Below are 23199 nucleotides of genomic sequence, written 5' to 3'. Positions count from 1 at the left end.
CGTCTCTGACCCTTCTTGCTTGTGAGAGCGGAATGTAACATTTTTCATTTGCATTTCTCTGATGATTCGTGACATTGAGTGTCTTTTCATATGTCTATTGACCACCTGTATACCCTCTTAGAAGTGTTTATTCAGGTCCTTTGCCCAGTTTTCAGTTGGGTTGCTTGTTTTTTTGGTGCTGAGTTTTATAAGTTCTTTATAAATTGGGGGTATTAACCTCCTATCAGATGTACTGGTGAATATTTTCTCTCCTGTCCATTTTTTAAATTGAACTGTTTATGCTTTTTTTTTGCAATTGAGTTGTATCATTTCTTTATAAATTTTGTACATTAGCCCCTTATCATATATATATGATTTGCAAATATTTTCTCTGATTCAGTAGGTTGCTTTTTCATTTTGTTGATGGTTCCTTTGCTGTGTAGAAGCTTTTTAGTATGATGTAGTCCCACACTTTTTTTTTTTTTTGCTTTTGGTGTCAAATTTTAAAAAATCACTTCCAAAATCAATGTCAAGGCGCTTACTGTCTCTGCTTTCTTCCAGGAGTTTTAAGATTTCAGGTTTTACATTCAAGTCTTTGATGCATTTTTGAGTCAGTTTTTGTGTATAGTTTAAGATGGTGGTCAATCACTAAACTGACCACATATATGTGAATTTATTCCTGGGCTCTCTATGCTGTTCCATTGATCTGTTTTTTATATCAATACCATACTATTTTGATTATTATAGTTTTTAAATATTGTTTGAAATCAGAGAGTATAATGCCTTGTTTTGTTCTTATTTCTCAAGATTGTGTTAGATACTCAGGTTTGTGCTTCCAAACAAATTTTAAAATTCTTTATTCTGTTTCTTTGAAAAATGTCATTGGAATTTTGATAGAGATTGCACTAAATTTGTAGATTGTTTTGGGTAGTATGGAAATTTTAACTATTGATTCTTAAGCTCCATAAGAGTGAAATATCTTTGCATTTATTTGTGTCTTCCTCAACTACTTACATTAACATCTTGTAGCTTTTGATATACAGGTGTTTCCCCTTCTTGGTTAAATTTATCCCTAGGTACTATTTTCAATAGGATTATAAATGGTATTATTATTTACTTATTTTTTCTGGTAGTTCATTATTAGTGTACATAAATAAAACAGATTTTTGCATGTTGATTTTTTTTATAGTGGAACTTTACTGATTCTGTTTATTCTAACAGTTTTTGATGGAGTTTTTAGGGTTTTATAGATATATAATACCATGTCATCTGCAAGTAGTGACACTTTCACTTCTTTCCTTTCAATTTTGATGCCCTTTACTTATTTTTTCTAGCCTAATTGCTCTGATTAGACTTCCAATACTGTATTAAATAAAAGGGGTGAGAGTGGGCACTTTGCGGAGGTGAGTTACAGAGATGAGGCTGGGGAGATAAGGGCACCTGGCACAGATTCTTTTCCAAGCCAAACCCTGAGTGTAGTCTTTCCGGAAGCTGCATCTTGAGCTCATTTCCCTCTCTCTCTGCACTGTACATCTTTTCTGTAAAATCTTTTCTCCAGACTTCACTGATCACAATCTATATAACTTCTAGAAAGAAATTTCCAATATAAAAATAAAAATCTCCATATTAACATCAAGTAGCACAACTGTCTCAGAGTACCAGTCACAGTATTGTAAAGGTTAAAAATGTACATTTTCATGCAAATATTAGAAGCTAATTATTTGAATTAAATTTAAGTAACACAGTAATTTAGAAAAAACACTAATTTGTTTGAAAGAAATTTTAAGTTTTGATAACTAAATTGTATAAATAAGCAGTGGCCTTTGAATCCACTGTCATGCTCAGCTCCGTAAGTAGAGAGGAGACTCGTAGTATTCACTGGGCTGTTACCAATTGATTTCAAGGTTTTGAAATGAAATAGTGTGAATTATTAAAGCAGATAGATATGAAACACAATTAGATGAAACCATATAAGGAGAAAGCATTGGAAAGAAAATGTGTTTCTGTACATCTGTATAATTGGTAAAAATGAGTGAACATCTCTCTCCTTCTCTCTCTCTCTCTCTCTATATATATATATATATACACACACATATATAATTTGTCTCTCTATATATAGATATAGGTATATAGATAGCGAGAGAGAGAGAATTTAACATTCTTAATCTCCTACTTTCAGATTAAAATCACAAGTACCAGTACCACTGGAATAAATAAGAAATTTAAAAATTAAAAATGTAGAACTTAAATTACTCAGCCACCATTATGTGTATATATTTTATACATTTCATTTTTATTCAGAAATTGTAAGATTTATTTTGAGGACAACTGGAGAATTAAAATATACAAGTTAACCTGCTTGACATTAAAAATTAGTATTCACATATATGATCATTTGCTTTGTTGAAAGTTCACTATCATTGCATTCATATTGTCAGTAAATAAAAACTTGGTATAAAAACAAAGTACACTGAAGCTTTAAATTCTTCTCTATAACTTATTTTATAGAATTCTAGTATAGGAATAGTCAGAATAGATTTAAATTATATGAAACTCCATTAAAAACTTTTATTTACAAATTGAAATACTTTGATAATTTGTCTGTGTCCAACAACAATGAATGAAATATGTTCTTCTTGTGTGCAGGTGTTTTGACTAAATTGTAAATGCCCTTTTTCATGCTTTAATATCAGTGGTTCTCAGAGTTATAACAATGAAAAATGATCAGTTCTTTAGATTCTGTATTTCTAAGGGGTCTTTAAAATTTCATCAAGATAGCATAAATAGTTTTGAAATAACTTTGAAAATTTTTGTTTATTTATTTATTTATTTATTTATCACATTCAACCAATAGCATCACACAGATACAAAACTGCCATGTTTTTGAACAAATATAAATTTGTGTATTCCAAAATTAACTAGTAAACTATATATATTGAACATAGGTATATGAATGAATAGATAAACAGAAAGATAAATGGATAGATAGATGGATGGATGATAGATAGTATATAGGCAGATAAATGCAATGACGCACCACAGTAGTTTGTCTGGTTAGTTCGTTTTGAGAAAGTCAAATCTCTCAAAGATTCACTGAGACAGGACACATTATGAGAAAGAAAGAGTCTGCAATTTCAGAAGGAGAACAGTAAAGCCTCCATTCTCTGATCCATTTGGAGGTAAAACAGTATTCTTCTAGGAAAGATACACAAAATACAAAGAAAAAAGTATTTGAACTTAAATTCAGAGCTGCTGTTTTTATTGAGTGTGCACTTTTGACAAATCATTTAATCTCTGTGAACTCCAGTTTCATCACCTTTAATATAGCAATAATGATATCTACCTCAAGTATTAATGAGATAACCTGTGACAGCCCCGTGGGAACTGCCTGGTCCGAGCAGACACTCAATAAATACTAATAATAGGTGGCTGTCCAATCAATGAAGGCACAGACATAAAACTCCTCTTTTTCATACTCATAAAGGTTGCAGTGCTGATAGAGATTTCATCTTCTTGAAATATTCTGAAACATGACATAACCATACATGCCCTCTTAAGTTTCAGTTGATGGAATTTAATGTTCACAGGATGAAATATAGGCTGATTATTCACGAGGGAAGTGACATATTTGTTCTGCTCATAGATTAAGGATCAAGACAGATGATCTATATAAGGCATCTAGGATAGAATTATGATCAGCTTAGCAATGATGTCCTTTATGGAAAATGGATGTTTTGAGAATGCAGTTTCATGCCCCAAATGAGACAGAAATACACTTAAATATATTCTTGTTTTTTGGCTTCAACACTGCACATACATTTCTGCAAATAATCTCTTTTCATAGATACTCTTTAATCAATTTTTCTAATTCAGCTTGCATTTTTGCTTACTTTTAACCTTTATTACATAAATGAGGGGTGAGCAATCTTATAACAAAAACATTAATCTTCTGTTTTACTATGTGGAATTTTAATTTAAACATGGCAATTTTTTCTATAAATAAGACCTTCAACTGGCTGATTAATTGAGCTCACTGGTACAACATATTATTAAATGAACTGTTACAGGCCTTTGGTACAAATACACAGAAGCTATTGAACCCTAGTTTGAAATGGACATAATTTTAACTGCATACACATTATTTCTTTGGCTGAATCATAATTCATGAGTATCAGCAAGGTTTTAGTACTATAAACACAAACATATTTTCTAATTATTTCACCATTTTAGTTGACTTTAAGATTAAATTCATTGGTGCTAATTGCCCTATTACTATGTGTTAATGGTAATTTATATTTTTCTCCATTCAAATCACAAAATAAAATCTCACCTGTGTTGCATAATGTCCAGGATAACTTCTTATTTATTAAAGAATTATTCCTCATGCACCAGCTTTTGGAAATTTAAGTAAATGAAATAAAGTTTGAGGAAAAATACATGAATTGATAACAATAATTTCAATTTGAAAAGTTTGTGTGTGTGTGTGTGTAGGAAAAAGGCCACATTCATCCAGAAATTCTCAGCTTAATATAACTAAATCAGGTGAGGCTCTATCATGCACTGCTATTATTGCATGCTTTGAACTGAATTGTGTTTATGAATTTTAATGTCTTCTTTTCTAATCCTCAGTCTGTGGGTGGTAATTCCCTCATACCACACAGAAGTGCATTTTCTATGTTCTAATGACCTGTCCAGTTTCTTCCCTGTCACTCCCTGTTACCACACCCTACACCCTGACATGTGGAGTGCCTCCTGGAGTCATAGGTCCTTTCATGACTCCATACCCCTGACCATGGTTATCCTTCTATCCAGAGGAACTTACTCTGCTTCTTCACCTTGAAAGTATGTATCTCCCTGGGATTTGCTCAATGGTCAGCTTCTTATTAATGCTTTACTAACCTCCCAGGTAAGATGTCACTCCTCAGCACTGGCCTTCTGTAATACCTTGCTTACATCTTCATGTAGAATAGCTCTCATTGTAACAGAACTTAAAAAAAAATCCTGTCTTTTCTCTAGCAGTGATTCTTAATATCTAGTATATATAAGCATCATAAGGCACTGTGCTAAAAATGCAAATTCCTGAGCCCTGTTCTTAAGAGTGTGAATCACCTGCAGGGGCCTAGAAATCTGCAATCTTGTTTGCCATGTTTCTGATGTACTGCTTGTGAATAAACCAATATCTAGGCTATGTCTTACTTGTTTTGAATATATAAGTCCAGGACAATGACATTCATTGAATATTAAGTAAATGAGTAGTTTTAAAATACTACATAATTCCTTTGTGAATGATCAGCAAACTGGCTGACAGTGTACCCATGCTGATTTGTGACTATGTTTACAACTGTTCTGACAGAATTGTAATTAGTGGTCGATGTCAATTTAAATGTTGCTACTGAACTTTGTCCTTGGTACTCTGTTTGCCAACAGTGTTTTTGAAAAGTACTTGATAAAGAAACAGAAGATATGCTAGGAAGTATAACTAACAAGCTGGCTTTGAGAATTAGTATTGTAAAACTTAGCTACAAATTAATAGGTCTAAACAAAAAGGTAAACTGTCAGATAAATGTACATTTCTGCATTTAAGTTTAAAAAAATCAGTGTAAAAGTACAAGATGGTGTTAGAACTTGCTTGATAGCAGTTCATTTAGAAAGAACCTAGGTTTTCAGTTGAAAACAAATCCAATAAAACCCAACAATGTTGAAGGGCTTTAAAGCAAGAAGCACAAAATGAAATGGTACCATTTTTTGTACCAGGCGACCCTCACCTGGTATAATAATGTTCCTTAAGATCACTGTGCCACAGCTTACAATGGACACTTGGACAACTGGGGTGGTTTTAGAAGAAAGCAATTAGGATATTTGGTGAAATAGGGATCATAATGTGCCAGGAAAAGTTTAGGAAAACCATGTGCATCTGGACATTCACCCTGGATAATGGCTGGTTACTGGTACAGTAATGCTGCTCCAAAACAAGCACAACATATTAGCATCATACAACAACAAGTAATGATTTAGGTCATGGGTTTTGGTTGGGTTAGAGGTTCGCTGGTCTAGGCTGGGCTTGTTGGGGTTTCTGCTCAAAGCTTGGATGGAGCTGTGTTTGGCCTCGCTAGGTTTGGGCTCCCCTGTGTTCATTCTGGTACCCAGACTGAGGGTTTCCCGGCAGCTACCTGGTGAAGCTCTTCTCATGGCAACAGCAAGAGGGAAAGTGAAACTCACAGTGTTCTTTACATGTAGGCTTAGAAGTGGCATCATTCTCTTAGCTAAGGCAAGATACGTGATAGTGAGGAGTCTTGAAACCATACTCTGCCTCTTTTTTGGGAGGGACTGGAAAGTCATAAGGCAAAGGGCATGAGCACAGGAAGGTGAAGCATTATAGCCAAGAATGCACTCTCAAACTCTGAATGGATATTGATTGAGGGACATTATCTTTATAAAGAAAGGCCGGTATGTGGAAGAAAGCTCGATGTATTATGTATAGCTTCACAAAGCCAATTAGTGATCAATGTATATAAACAGAGATTATAGGAAAAGAGATGTTACTTCAGTTTGAGTTTCCTAATAAGCTGAAATATTTAAAAAATAGAGTAGAGTGTTTGGGAAGTAATATGGCATTGGACAGGAATCAACGGAAAGCTTGGTTGGGCCTTTTACCTACTAAGCTGTAAAGCACTGGGAAAGGTAAACATTTTGAGTCCCAGTTTCTTTGTGACATGAGGATAAAACTGTCCACCTCATTTGATAATGTAGAAACCTTCATATAATACCTACTCTGTATTGTAGCTATTATTATTACAAACTTACTCGTTTTAGAATTGGTCTAGTGTTCCTTGTCTAGCCCTTCAAATATCTTTCTTGCTTCTTTCACACAGTCTTTCTATAATTCAATCTAACTGAATATTATATAAGTCTACTGTTATTTGTACTTGGATACCAAATATAAGTCCAAAAGCTTGAAATCAAATTGTTTCCTTTAACTGGGTGTCTGAAGCATTTGGTAGACATTTTGCCCAATACCTTCCTGTTTCTTGTTTAGGGGTACCTCCAGTTTGGCACTATTCTGATGAGGAAAATGATTCCTATGATATGTCCTGATCTTAATAAATTATTAAGCAGGTTTCAGTCACCTACAGGGACATTTTTTTAAGTTCACTTGGGAGACTTGCCACACCAATGACTTGGGAAAAGGTTTTTTTATAACTCTTATCCTTAAAGTCTTATAAAAGTACTCTAACGGTAAATTTTTAAATAAAAATTGACTAGGCATGTAGTTTAGTTATTATAAAAATTAACCTTAAATTAATAGAACATTAAATAACAATAAATACATAATGAATAATTTGAGGAAACATAGTTTCTTTTCTAAAATTAACAAGAGTTATTCTGGATGCCTAAAATATGTCAGATGAGAAAAACAACAAAAATAGTGTGTATCAAGGGCTGGATTCTCATTCTTTGAGATAAAAATGAACAATACCAGACCTGGCTGGTGTAGCTCAGTGGATTGAGTGTGAGCCTGAGAACTAAAGGATTGTGGTTCGATTCCTAGTCAGGACACATACTTGGGTTGCAGGCCAGTTCCCAGCGGGGGACACATGAGAGGCAACCATACACTGATATTTCTCTCTGTCCTTTCCTTCCCCTCTAAAGATAAATAGATAAAATCTTTTAAAAAATAAAATAAACAATATCAGATTCAGGTTTCATGTATGCAGAGGCTGTAGACAGCATGAAACTCAGCTAACGTGTACAGCAACTGTGGGAAATACCTCAGATTAAAAAACCATCGTAAATTCAATCTTCACATTGACTATAGTTTGAGACGTAAGAGAATTAAATTAAAAAATAAGGGTGAGTCACTTTATAGCAAATAATGCCACTTAAATGAATAGGACAATCTGTTATATACTTAATATTATAACTTTTATTAAAATACTGGGTCACTGCAGTGACTTACACTTAATTTTTCATCAGAAGGGTTTCTGTAGACTCTTACTATCACATTAAACTTATAGCCTCAAAACAGTAGTTAGTGTAAAATAATTTCATTTTTTTCTTGCACAGACTGATCTTTTTGTCAGAGCCCTTTGGGAAGCATGCAGATAGTTACATTCTTAGTATATTAAATCCATACTCCCTCTGGCATGTTCAGCTACATAACAGAAACCTGTTGAATCAATGGATTGATTTAGATTCCAGACAGTGTTTATTAGGCTTTCTGTCTGGCCTCTGGATTCAGCAGATATTATTTTGAATACAACATTTACTACCTGAATGAACTTGAAAGTTACTTAATATTTTTAAGCTTCATTTTTTTCTCCATGTCAGCTGTTGCAAGGATTAAATGAGATAAAGTGGTCTAAATGATCAGCATAGCGGCCAGCACAAAGCTAATGTAGTTGTGTGTGTTATTAGTTCCGACGGGCCTCTGAGCAGCGCAGGTTCCTACTGTGTGGGCTCTGATCTTGAAGAGCTGAGAAGCTGTGTAAGGGGGTCCGAGAACCTATGTATTCACTGCATAGTCTGTCTTTTTAAAGTATATAGATACTCTCTCATTAATAAAACACAAATTCACTTAAAAGCATTACTGTTTCCATAATGATTTCATGTCATTATTTATATCTTCATGTAACTGAAACTGATATGTACAATTACTAGTTGCTGGGGGTGTAATAAAAATGTTGGAAGTGGGGCTTCCCCACTGGTACTCTTCTCTTGAGCCTCCCCTAAACTCCGGGATGACAAATGACAGTTTCATCAATGGGGTCTGTTGCCCTCTGACTCTGAATGGGTTCAGCCAATGGGAGCAACGGTCAGAGACAGGAAGGAGAGAGGTGAATGAGGGAGGGCTATTAACTCCTGGAGCTTCCTCCTTGTGAGATGGCCGTGGCTGCCATTCTCTATCAGCTCCCAATAGGCTTTTCTGACAGCTTTGTTTGTTTCTTTCCTAGTTTCAGTGGCAAATACCTTGCCCCAGGGAAACTAGTCCCTGTGGTTTCACTGTACTCTGCCCCTGAAGTAGTTCCCTTATTACACTCTCCCCACATTATCTGACTAAAGAGTCTCATTTATTTCCTTGCTGTGTAGACCCTAGTGTAGATATCCACACAGATATTCAAAATGGGTGTTCATCCGGGATACTTTGGGGATGACTACCCTACCTGTCTGAGGGAGGAGTATTGTTGTGCTCTCAGAACATTCCCTCATGAACCTGTAGAAAAGCGGAGTGTTTTCCTAGGTTGTGTGAGTGTCTCACCTGATTCAGGCTTCAAAGAAAGTAAAAGCTTCCATTTTGACATTTTGCTTATTATAACAACCTGCAGTTAAAACATTTTACACTGGAAAATTATAAATTCTCAACATTTTGCATTCAAATTAAATTGCTGTTAGAATTAAAGATTGAAATAGATCTTTTGACCTTCATTTGCAATATAACTATTTGTTTTTAAGTACTGTATATAAAATCCTCTTCTACATCCATGCTTTGGTTTGGCATAAATTCTTGGTTAAAATTTGGGCATTGAGAAAAACCAATTGGCCGGTAAAACCTTGTGAATTTATATAATTTCAGAAAATCTCTGAAAATATTAAGGACTTTGAAGGGTACACTAAAAATCAGGCACCAGAACATGAATAGAATTTAATATTTGGTCCAACTAAGAGTGTAAATCACAGGATGTAACTTGTCTTGAGGCAAAGACTTCAAGTCATTGAGTTTCCCTGGCAACTGCGGTCCTGTCCTGTAATTCGAAGCTTGCATGATAAACTCATCAATGTATTTCTTCACTTTTTTTTTGTCATGGACACAGAGCAAGAAAAAATGATGGTTGGAGACCAGTCCTCACTAGATCGTTAGTTGAGCTGCCTCTTAAGGCATCTTCAGTGAAATTCCTTTCATGTTCTATTGAAATGTTCCAGAACTAAAGACATTGAACATGATATAATTATTTCATTTAGGCACTTAAATAATTTCATTCAATTATTCTACTTTATAATCTCCACAAATTCTGTATTCACCTATGTTATCTGGTCAATTAATGATCATTTTCTCTAAAGATTTTTACGTTTCATCTTAGCTCTACTAAGTCATTCACAATCTATTGTCTTACCTTCAAGATTCTAAATCAGTATTTCTTCTGATTTTGACCATGACAATGCTAAAATAATAGTCGTTTGTAAGTGAAGAAGTTTTACTCTCATATTGTCCTCTTTACTCTACTTCTTCAGAAACTTTCTCCACAAATCCACATCATACTTTCTGAAGTCCAAATCAAGAGCCACCATTTGAAAAAGAAACAATTACAGACCAATTCTTATAAAAAGTGAACTGACTATCCTATAGTAGTTGTTTCACTTATATTTATTTAAGTATACACACAGTTTGCAAATGACTCCTTCTCAAACAAATTATTATTTAACAAAAATTAAAATGAATTAAAAATTTAAAAATAAGCGCACTGTATGGTAAGTATACTTTCTGGCACCCCTAATTATATAGTAAGTGTGTTGTAGACTGCTCTGCCTGGTTTTAGGAATTATATCTCTACCCCTTGTGGCTAAGGGTGAGGGATGACCTTTGGAGTGCCAGCTGCAGGAGACAAAGCTTGTCTCTGTAGTAAATGCTGCCTCAGTTTCCTCTCCCTGACCCCAAGGTTTGGTTGAAAGTCAATGACGGGTAAAACCCCTCACAGTGGGGGGCAACCTAAGCCAGACTCAATCACTTAATCACTTGGGAGACCTTCATTGAAGGACTGTGGGGGGGGGCTGCAACATAGAGGGGGTAATGAACCCTCACCCCCCCCAGCTATTCTGACATAGCCTGAGTCCCCATGTCCTCTGGGAGAAGTGCTTCCTGGCTCTAATCCCCTTAAGCCTGAATACCTGATGGGGAGAGGTACAGCTTCTTGCCTGGCTAAAGCTTGTCCTGGGAAGAAATCTGGCATCACAAAGACTTCCTGATAAACCTGTGAAATCTGCTCTGCTAAGAGTGCTTTCATTCATATGATAAGGGTTTGAGCAAGAAACCCTAAAACCCTGTTCCTGACAGACTCTGACTCATAGTAAGCCCTCAGATTTCTTTGAAATGTTATCTACTGTTTGATCCTTGCCACCCTGTACTCCTGTGTATTACAACCCAATAAAAGCCCCGGGGGAGTTTTTCTCCTTGGAGAAACTGGCCACAGCTGGCCTTTGTCTCCCTGGAGAAACTGGCCACTGCTCACTTCTCCTCCCGAAGCAGATCACGTCATGTCTCGGCCATATTCATTTTCATCCGTGGCCTTGGGGGGACTTTCAAGAGAAGTCGCTCCCACATAAGTGCTTATTTAACTGCACTGTTAATCTTGTCATCTGCTGGCATAGTTGGATCAATAGAAATCATCTAAAAGTACAGATTTAATACATTTTACGATAACATTTCTCAGTATTTGTAATCCACTTGTATTATAAATTAATATTTTAGTTAAGAATTTTTCTACACAGAGTTTTTGAAATAATAGTGTTAATTTCATTAATTCAATCATTCATTAGTGCATTTATTTTTATTTCATTTATTCAACAAATCTTTACTGAGAACCCTTAATGTGCCACACACTACACTAGTACTAAAAATATGTTTTTACCAAAATAGTTATTTTATAATTATTGGAATACAAAATATTTTTTAAATTTTTATTATAATACAGAATAGTGGTGTCATTACAACTAATTCCATGACCTGCTTTCTTTACCCTTTCTTGTTTAGCACTAAGATATCTCAAAACACATAAATATTTTGTCAGTAAATATGATACTTATAATTCTGAGTATTGTTTTCTTTTTGAGGGACGAGGCTCTTGTTTTAAATCTTCTTAGTGTAGGTACACATTAGGTCTGACATTCACCATTCACGTATTCAACAGTCATCTACTGAATTGACACAGCCCATGACAGTCTCAATGCTAGATACTGTGAAGGACTGAGGGGGGGTCAGACAAGGATTTTGGGCAAGTAGTAAGGGTAATAAGAAACATGTACACAAATGATCCCAACGTAAGACAGAGATAAAAAGTAACAGAAAAAAAGGTATGGTGTTACTGGAATTCAGGGCATAAACAAATTATTCGCTGAAAAGAGGATTAAGGAAAGACTATTCAGAAGAGTTAGATTTGAGCCAGACCTAGAAGCGGGCATGGCATTTAGCCATGGAAAATCGATTGGGTAGTAAAGGGAAAAAAGAAGATGGCAGGAGCACATAGACAGTGCTCTTTTTCCAGATAATTTTTTTCCAGAATTATTCCATATTGCCATCACTTTTTAAATATAATTATTTTAGTATTCACTTTTTAAATATGTAAAGATAAATTATTCTAATTCTCAATATTTCTTCTTTCTCTTCCCTTAGTGTCAGTTAAACCTGGAAGAAAGATGTAGACACTTTCTCACTTTCAGAAAATTATTCCAAAATCTCTACAAGGAGAATCTAACTCTACAGAGCTGCTTATTCTAGTTGTGTTTGTACTATGTGTTGATCATGTTTTCTACCAGTTTCTGAAACAAGTTAAGGAATTTTATTAACACTATTTTTTATGTACTAACATACAGTGATATACTAGCTATTTAGTTGAAAATGTTATCAGTTGTTTTAAATATGTAGCCAAGTTGTAAGTACCACTGTATTCAGGGTCTGTGATGTGATGCAAAGCTTTCCCTGCTCCTGAATATCTGTGCTGTGTTCCAATAGGTAACTGGGACAATTAAGATATTACCCACAGTAAACGCTCTTAGTTCATGATGGCTTTTCTACTTAACCTACTGTAAATGCACCAGTTACTCAGAGTTGAAGATGGTCACTTCCACAATGATATCTCATGTCATATTTAGCTTTGAAGGTATCAATTCACACTCATGTTTCTCCTAACCACCTACAGTATTCTCTTTAAATAGAACTGCTCTTGACTCCTTTCTGTACACTGTCCCTCAGGCCATGAAAAAAGCACACTTATGCAGTACACATAGATTCCCTTCCCCCCACAGTGACCGTACAGTTCTTTCTTTCTTTGGCATCTTCTCTCCTCCAAATACTACTTAAAAATCAACCAAACTTCTTTGGGTGCCAATAAAGTTGATCAATATGTGATGAAGTGTATAATGATTTTATGACAAGAAGTTATATTGGTTTCTATCAATCACAAATAGGGACAATCAACTAATAGTATATGGACTACAAATTTTCCATGAAGTCTGAAACTAAGAAAAAATAATTATTTCAGAAAAAAAACCTGTGGCTGATTTTTTGTAAAACTGCATGTGTTTTATGTTTATTCATAACTGCAAAAATATAGAAACAATCCAAATGTCCTTTAACTGGTGAATGAAGGAACTGTGGTACATCCTTACAACAAAACACCACACAATAATAACAAGAAACAGAAAACTGATGTGCACAATATAAATAAATATCAGATGCATTCTGCTAAGTAAAAAAAATAAGACTTAAAAGGCCACATGTTGTCTTGCTTTATATTAATTATATGACATTCTACAAGAGGCAGAACTGCAGTGGCAAAAAACAAGTTGTGGTTTCCAAGGCCTCAGTTGAAAAGTTGTCTGTCAAGGGAGAAAAGGAAACATCTTGGACTGATTAAGATGCCCTTCATCTTAATTTTGGTGGCTTGCATTTGCCAAACTTACACAGCTGTATCCTCAATGGGCAAAATTTAGTGTCTGTAAAGAATACCTAAGTAAACTTGACTTTAAAAAGGTAAAAATTCATTGATATCACAAATTTTGAGTCAATCTAATAATATATATTCAACAATCATTTAGAGACCCATCAAAAGAGGAAAGATATTCTTTTTTTAAAGATTTTACTTATTTATCTTTAGAGGGGAAGGGAAGGAGAGAGGGAGAGAAATATTGATGTATGGTTGCCTCTTGTGCATCCCTTGCTGGGAACTGGCCTGCAACCCAGTCATGTGCCCTGACTGGGAATCTAACTATAGTTGTTTGGTTCGCAGAACCACGTTCAATCCACTGAGCTACACCAGCCAGGGTGGAAAAGTACTTTTGATTCATTAGGGTGTTTTATGAATTTCCCTTTTTCCAAAGCACTAATAACATTTCTTTACCTTTTGTTTTACAAATTACATTTTAGGGAAATATAGCTACATTGAAAAAGTGACTTGTACTCAGTGTTATTATCTTTTTTAAAATTTAGAGAGATTTTATTTATTTATTTTTAGAGAGAGGGGGAGGGAGGAAGAGAGGAAGAGAAACATCACTGTGTGGTTGCCTCTCACATGCCCCCTACTGGGGACCTGGCCCACAATCCAGGCATGTGCCCTGACTGGCAATTGAACCAGTGACCCTTTGGTTTGCAGACCAGCACTCAATCCACTGAGCCACACCAGCCTGGGTTCACTGTTGTCTTAATTATGTATTCAACCTAATAATCTTTAAAGATAACATATTTCATTAAATATGGGTATGTTAATGAGTTGATTGGTTATGATAATCATATGTCTCAAAATAACAATTTTTTTTTTAAGATTTAAAAAATTTATTTCTAGAAAGAGAGGAAGCAACGGAGAAAGACAGGGAGAGAAACATCAGTGTGTGGTTGTTTCTCATGAGCCCTCTACTGGGGCCCTGGACCACAACCCAGGTATGTGCCCTGACTAGGAATTGAACCAGTGACCCTTTGGTTCACAGGCCAGCACTCAATTCACTGAGCTACACCAGTCAGGGCTACAAATAATGTTTTATAAAGATACTCATCTTTATGCATATACCTCATCCTGTTGCATTGCCCACACTTCTCACCTTCCTGAAATGATCTTTTTCCTTCTATTTTTGTTGTGTTTTGAATTTGCAACCAAAATAATCACATGTCTAGGAGTGTTCTCCGAACTTCTTTTCTCATTGTCTGGGACAGTCCACATGTCCCCTGTCTATGCCCCCATCTTGCATTGTATGAAATAAACCATGAATCAAATCAGTGACCCTTTGATTCACAAGCCACACTCAATCCACTGACGTAAACCAGCCAGGGTACACACTACTATGATAAGTTATTATCTTTTACTCCTCACAGTCTAAGTAAACAACTGAATAACACAGAAGGACAATGGAGAAAAACCACTACTAGAAACTCTCACATAACACAGCTGATATTCAGATACAAGGCACGAAATAACAGGATTAGAAATAGTACTGCGAAGGATGTGCTTTAGACAGCAAATGCCTTACCTTTGTGTTTGGGTGGCATAGCTGTTGTCATATGTCTCATAGGTCTGGTCGTCATAGTCACCCCCAAAGCCGTCATCATACCCCTGAGGAAGAAGATGGTAGAAAGAGTCATTAGCAATCAGTCTGATTAATTGTGATGCCATTTCTTATTGAAACTTTATATCATGTGACCCTGATTTAGTTTATATGTTTGGTGAGTTATACTGTGTCAGGTTTTACTAGATTAATTATTTCTACATAGCTTTGGATAATATTTCATGGGTTGGATATTAATACTTAGCCATTAAACTCAGCATATCGTTGAAGTAGCAATACTTACTCTAGGATTTATTTAGAATTTTGATCACCAATAATGAAGACAATTAAGAAATTCAAAATAATTTTTTCTACCTAAAACATGATGAGTAGATAAAAACATCTGTGATAACCCTAATGGTAGTGCTAACATATTTGTCACAACCCCACTGAGAGTTTTCTCTCCTATTAATAGAAATTATAATTAAGATTAAAACTACAAAATTTAGGACTCTTAAACTGTAGTCAACTTTCTATAAAACCAATGTGGCTATTATTGTTTAAAAAAGAAAAGGAAGGGAGGAAGCAAGGAAAAAAGGAAGAGAAAGAAACAAAATAAAGATTATTTGTTGTGCATTCTATGGTTTCAAATCTCACAAATAGAATAATAATGTGTGGTGAGTTGAATTATCTCAATGCTAACAAAGCTAACATGGATTTTTCGTCACAGAAAGTTATCAGTCACTCTATGAGTCATTTAGTTTTATTTCCCCTGGGCGGCCACCAGCTTTACTCTCAGGTTCAGCCATTCATCTCGATTACTCCCTACTTTTGGAAGAAAAAACCTTAGTTTTTCTGCTTCTGGACCTTTGCTGGTGTGTTTCTTTTACTGAAATGGAATTCTATATACCCCACAAATCCATAACTTCATTTAAGTCTGGAGGCTTATCAACCTTTTTATTTTGTTCAGAATTATAAACAACAAATGTGTAAAAGTAAGTTTTCACAGTAATCTTCAGTAAGACTTGTGAGCTCATTTAACTGGCAGACTAATATTTTCATCAAATTAAGAGTGTTTTAAAAATGTTATTTCTTCTCTTCTGGTTTACTCTTTATATAATGCTATTATTTACATATGAGTTTTTCTCAGTCTGACTTAGATTGCTTCAATTTTTTATTCATGATTTCCATCTTGTATTTTTCCTTTGTGGTATGGGATCATTTCCATCTGTGTAAATGCTACTGATTTAAAGGCCATTTCGTATTTCACAAGCTTCAGGAAGTTTTTTCCTGCTTCTTCCAAGCACATGGTGAATCTCTATCCTCTAAGTTCTAATACCTGTGTTTTTTTTTCTCACTGGTATTTAGAATATACAAACATACACTTATTTTTCTATAATTTTCTTTCCTTTTAGAATTTAAACTCTTGCACAGCAAGGACTACATACTTGTGGTGCTTAGCATAGTGTATTCCAGAGGGTATTTGCTCAATAAATATGTATTGAATTTTTAAATTAGCACACAAAAACTATTCTCATCTAGTATAGGTATGGATTGACTCAAATCAATCACTGCTAAATTAGAAATATTTCATATGATTATATAATAACATTGTTTCTAATTATAAAGGCTAGCTTTACCCTTTGGTCTGTGGAAGGCTTAAATTTTCCTTCCTTACTTACACTGTTATTTAAAGTCTTACACAGAAGTAGTAGATAGTAGATAGAAATCCTTGAAATAGTAGATAGAAATCCTTGAAATATTCATTTATGTTGGCAAGTAAAAGGAAAACCTCCAATATGTATGTCAGAACTTTACTTGTCAGTGATGTAAACAACTTTGCTGTGAATTGTATGATGGTTTTCACATACTAGAAAAATATTTTCTCAATTTTGTGTCCTATTCACAATGTAAAGGTTATAGCTATAACACAAATTTAAGTTAAATTGAAATTATTAACATTTCTTCATAGTCCTGAGTCTGTATAATCATTATAACAAAAAATTAAGCCTTGGCTTTTAGAATTTCCTATATCTCTGGTATAAATTCTCTTATAATGGCTAATTTCAAATCAACACGATCTCATTAAAAACAGATTTGGACAGAGATAAATAGGAGACCACCATTATATATCATTTTGGTGGGAGCATAAATTGTCATAAATAATTAGATAATAGTTTTTAAGTGTAAACTATCTTTGCCTTCAATATAATTAATTTAATTTTTAGTTTAAGTAATTAAATTTTTAATAATGGCTGTGTTTAACCACCAATTCATGAAATTCTTCAGAATATTACAAGGGATCTTGTGAGCCAGCGCAAGTCAGCTCTAGCACACCGCTGCCCTTGGCTCACTAGAGGGGAGTAACAGTCATAAAAATTTGAAATACAAATGGAAAGTGTTTCAATAGAGCATGTAATTGGTGCTATGGGAACATTGGAAGGGATCTCTAAATCTGTCTGAGGGTTTTAAGGACACTTTCTTGGGGAAGGTCGTACTTGAGGTGGTTATTTGTATATAAATATATGTTTTCTAAGTGGGTGATGTGAGAGCATTCCAATTTCCAAAAACATCCGGTGTGAATGCATTGCAACATGGAAGAAAGCACTGTGTTTGGTGACCTGCGAGTAGTTGGATAACTAAAGCACAGAATTCCTAAACGGCAGCGTTGGGCTAAAGAAACAGGTAGGACTCCCTACCATGCTTCCCTCTAACATGGTACGGAGTTTATATGTATCCTGCAGGCAAAGAAGCATGAAAAAGTTTCAAGCAGTGGGATGACAACTTACAGATCTGCATTTTGTAAATTCCACCTTACTATTTAAATGTTTTCAAGTATTTTGAGACAAGGCCCCTTGTTTACATCTATTTTCTTGAACATGTTACTTATAGTCACTAAAATACACCAACATCTAAATTCCCTGGGTCTTTACATTTTCTTACGTGTTTTGTTGATTTACATTGGTTTTAACATGCTTTATAATTTTCATTGAACTCTTGATATTGTGTATGGAAACTTGTGAAGGCTCCCTTGTCTGATGGTATTTTCTTCTATAGGAGTACATACTCCCTGGGCAGGTGGTCACTGAACAGAATTATAGCAGATGACCTTGCCCCACAAAAGGATGGTTTTAGGTAATTGGATATAAGGAGCTTGAAGCTCAGTCTTCACTAGAGCTATAGCTCTGGAAGTCAACACAGAGCCGACAATTGAAATAACCACCATTGTTCTGAGTGTTTACTGAGGAGAGAAACTTAGGCTACACCATGTTCAACATGAACACATAAGCCCCTAACCCCTTATTTAATTGGTCTTCATATCACTAAGAAATGAAGACACAAACATCAGCTGCAATAAATATAATCATGATTTTTTTTATGGGAAGATCCCACTACAAAAAGAAAATCAATCTTAAACTTATTTTTAAAAAAAGACCTCACTGCTTGCAAGGCCTGTTATAAAATCCCCATGCAAATGGACTTTCTTAACCTTGAGCTGTGAAGAGAATCTCTGGTGCCAGCTGTGTGTACTCTAACCATAGATACCAGGTCAAAAAATTCTGACAAAAATTGGAACATATTGGTAAATAAACTATGAACTAATTATCTTCTAGATAAAGAGTTTTTCTCATCAACATTTATTTGTGGACTTATTTTGAAGATGTATTGCAATGTGGAAAAGAAAATCATCACAAAATGGCTGAGAACATCTCTCACCACATATCTGAAGAAATACATGTTTCTAAAATATTATGTTACTCACAGTTTGGCTAGTATTTTAAAAGGTTTGAGCATATGAAATTGCCATTTTATATATATATTTGAAGTATAGTTAAACCTAATACTGATATTAGAAACTATAAAACAGACATGTCTTTGTCAGCTAAAGAGAAAACAAAAATATCTTGTGATGCCAGTAATTTATGGTGGCTTCCAAAAGAAAATCTCTTGAAAATTTCAGTGATATAAAATGCCACCCTGATTCTGTTTTATAACCACACTTTCTTGGAAGACTTTTAAGTTGAACAGGCCTAAGTGACAGACTGAGCATTTGGTCATTATTCTCATTTTGGGTTTTTATTTTCTGTGAAAGGTCAGTGGGTATTAAAATAAAAGGAAATAGTGTGGAATTTTCTAACACAATCAAGAGAAAAAGAAAATAAAGTCAAGCATGCAATCAAGAACCATGAAATATTCCAGAATTAAGTAATTTAATTATGAGGGTCAAGATCATAAATTTGTCACCAAACACTAAAATACTAGGAGCAGAAGCAATTTGCAAATGCTGCCCTTTAATGTCATTGAATATAATTAACAGGTCAGATAGGAACTTGACATTTAACTTTCTTTATGAAGTGTTAATTCTCATAAACATATGTTCCCTTCTTAACGAGTTAGACCACAAAATGCATAGCATACCCACCTCATTTATATAATCTCTTGATACTACAAAAGTACTTTATGGTAATAATTTAAACTTTAAAACATATCATGAAATATTATTTAAACAAAAACTAAATGTAGAATGTTAATGTTTTACTAGATAATATTCCCTTGGGCTGTAAATGACTAATGTTTATGACAAGTGTCTGCTTGTGAATTATTTATAGTTTCTTGTGTTTCTTTAAAGTTTTATTTGATGTGAATACCTCCCTACATTTTTATCATACATTTTCAGCTTGATGTCATATAGATGGGCCTTTCATAAAATAGAAAGGATTTTAATAGTTTCTTCTATCTCTCTCTGGCCCTGAAAGAATGGCTCGTTTGGAACCCTGTGCCAGTGGGTGCCTCCCAACATGTAGCTTTTGTTGCCAAAGCAAGAGGTCAGCTTACTCACTGGGACAAGTCATCAGTATCTGTTCAAAATCACCTACAGCATGAGGGTCCACCCAGGCAGTGGAAAATCACTACACCTAATAGTTTAGCTCTGCATCGAGGCAACATTTCCATTTTCTGAGTTTTCTATGGAAATCAATGAATAAGCCCCTAACAAGGGGAGAGGTGCTGTATTCCATTTTTATCTCCTAGGTAGATTGTAGCTATTAAACAATTTCCCCACATAAATATACATTCAATGTGAAGGCTGGAAATAGCATATTCTATCTTTGGCAATTAAAAGCTCTCAAGGAACTCCGAGACCATTTCTGACAGCCATGCATATGCATATTCTACACTTTAAAATTAATCTTCGAGGATGCTAACTCATTTTTTAAATTCAGTAAGTAGCAGCTTTTGTTATTAGGAGACAAAATTGTAAAGAAGCTTATAATTCAGATAAATGCCTTAATTGCTAGACTACACTGGAGTCTGCTTTAGTAGGGCTTCAGAAGCTATAGAATTCCTTAAATTCTATCCTTGAAATGTTCTTTTTTAGATGATTAGCATTTATGATGCAAATACAGAACAACTTCGTACAGGACTGTGCTCCTAGATGCCATTTTCACATGTGGATTTCTGGTTGCAGCAAAATTATACGCAAATACTAGAGGTGAGAATCTACAGGTTTGGCAAATCTTGACTTTCTGGGCCCTGATCTCCTTATCTGTGGGTGGTCAGCTTCTGGGCCCAGGGCTCAGCTCTGGAAGGCTCTGGTCTTCTGGGTTCCCTGAGAGCTAAGAGACCCTGGGAGTTGCTCAGGGCTGTTAGAGGCTAACAGGACAGGGTCTTTCGTTCTGGCCCATCTGTAAGGCGCTCCGTTTTTTTCTAATATTTGATGTGACTGACTAAGCTTGTCTCCAGTAGAGCAGCTGAAACTCTTAGGGATCTTTTAAAAGGCTCCTGACTAACTTTAGCTTTTAAAGCAGCCCAGAAAAACCAAATAACAACCCTCAGCATGTACATATGGAAGATATACACATTTAAAGATGAAGGCAATAATATTCTGTTCAATGGACTGACATTTGGATTCTTGCATTGTAAGCATGTACTGGGAGGCCACGAGGTGACAGTAAGTGAACTACTTACACACACACACACAGTATTTTGTTAAAAATCTAAAACAACTCTTGAAGGAACATTCTGTATCTTACATCCGTTTTACAGATTTTGAAATAATTTCTTGAGGACAAAACCTGTCAGCAAACGGCTTGACCAGAATTCAAACCCAGTCTCTGAAACTGTCTGTCTAGTACTTAATCTCTAGTTGTCTTACAAAGGTTTTAAATTGCTAATGGCAAAATATAATTATTATTACTATCTTAAAATCATTTGGGTATGTATGTTTTTCATAATAAAAATATGGTTTGAGGTTTTGGCTGTTAAAACAGGAATGGGGAAATAATGTAAAAATTTTGGGTTAATACTTTCTTAGTAATGTTTCTTAAAATCAGTGCTCTATTTCACCTGCCAAGAACTCTGCATGGACAAGTTACTGGTCCATGGATGCTGGCCAAAAACATGACTCCTGGTCAAAATCAAATGACTTCATTGCTCAAGCAACATGAAGCCAGAGCTTCATATTGGTTTGTGCAGTGCAGGTGTGGACAACCTGATGTGTCTGCAGGCACTGAGTTGCATAACGCAGGAGGAAGACGGAGCTTAGAGAATCCTAAATGGAAGCCAATCTACTCTTTGTCTGAGGAAGACGTTACTATGTTGCTTCCTTGTTTAGTAAACATCTGAAGGCTGTGTCAGCAGATGTGTCTTTAATTTTATCTCTTCAGAAAAATGCAATGTGTTTTCTCCTTTCTTATTTGACATTGTTTTTGTCCCCTAGATTTCTACACCATTTTACTCAAGGGTTGTTCCAGCCAGAAACCATTTTCTATTAGGAGCAATAAACATGGTCAGTTGTGGTATTCTATCTCCTAAAACATAGACAAATAATTCTAGTGAGGTGCCCTGGTTCCTGCAGAATATTAACATTTTTTACCATAATGATTGCTTTCTCCTATTGGAAAAATGACTATAAATTAATTTCCAAAGTTTTACAAGTTTCAAAGCAGATTCACCTAAGTATATTTTTGGTGATCTATTTATTCAATGTAGTTTAAGTATGCAAGTAGGAGGTTCTTGATCATAAACGTTATATTAATTTTCTATTAAAATAACTTTATAATAAACTAAGGTACATCATAAACTCTAGATTAATAAAAATAATAAAATATGGTAGGTGGTGAGGATAGGAAAAGCATAGCTATTTACAGAATGTTTCTAGGATATAATTCTAATTAGATCTCCTGTAATCCTTTAGTTTTTTCCCTAGTATGCCCTAAAAGTTTGCTAATGTTATGTTTTTTAAAAAGATTCATTTGTCAGTCGTGTTTCCCCCCTCCCATTTTTATATGTGCCTTTTAACACTTCAGAAATCAGACAGCAATGCATTTGCTCTAGTTAATAAACAGAATTATGACTAAGAAACTAGAAGTTAACAGTAATATACTAATGAGTGCTAGTATGCTAATGGTTCCTTTTAAGTGTTCATGTTTTAGGTACTTTTATAGGCCATTCACATTGTAGGCCACATTACTGCTTCATCATAGATCTCAAAGCAAGTGCTTTAAAAACAGTGGTGTGAGTCGCAAAGGTTTTCTAAGATACTGAACAGTAAAAATACAGATAAAATTAATAAATCCTGTCATGACCAAGAACAGGATTGCATTTGAAAAGACAACTCATGTATTTCACTTGCAAATACCAAAACCACACATACGAAGATGAATAGAGGTACACTGTCATATCCCAGGCATATTTCTAATCATAAGGTTGGCTCACAATCGGAGAGGCTTTACTTTAAGGTCCTTTTTACCTCCAATAATCTTCGTAGTACCTTGAGGTTGCTGTTGTGTGTTTCATATTTATACTGCTATTTTGGTCTATAAGAAACCAAAGCTTAAAAGATGTTAACACTATCACAACTGATCTGATTCAAATGATCTAACTCAACCTGTGTATGGCAGGGGATAAATTAGACACAAAATCAAACCAAACAGGATCCCAGAAGTCAACATTGTACAGTGGCTCCAGCCAGTTTTT

At 34.9% G+C, this 23199-nt stretch overlaps 1 protein-coding gene across 4 annotated transcripts in view; it reads right to left on the bottom strand.

The window, feature by feature from the left end:
• The window catches only part of KHDRBS2 (KH RNA binding domain containing, signal transduction associated 2), a 569275-nt gene that overhangs the window by 54491 nt on the left and 491585 nt on the right, over window positions 1–23199 (bottom strand). For all 4 annotated transcript variants that reach the window (XR_008391564.1, XM_053665007.1, XM_053665009.1 and 1 more), the window contains exon 7: window positions 15208–15290. Coding sequence is in view for 3 of the 4 variants with exons in the window: in XM_053665007.1 (XP_053520982.1) it covers window positions 15208–15290 (83 nt within the window). In the remaining variant the exon portion in view is untranslated. The remainder of the gene's footprint in view (window positions 1–15207; window positions 15291–23199) is intronic.

Source organism: Artibeus jamaicensis, unplaced genomic scaffold (genome assembly GCF_021234435.1).
Source record: "Artibeus jamaicensis isolate MK-2021 breed Jamaican fruit bat unplaced genomic scaffold, CSHL_Jam_final contig_388, whole genome shotgun sequence".
NCBI classification, from domain to species: Eukaryota; Metazoa; Chordata; class Mammalia; order Chiroptera; family Phyllostomidae; genus Artibeus; species Artibeus jamaicensis.
The sequence above is the reverse complement of the archived record's forward strand: the minus strand, read 5'-3'. Positions and strand labels throughout refer to the sequence as shown.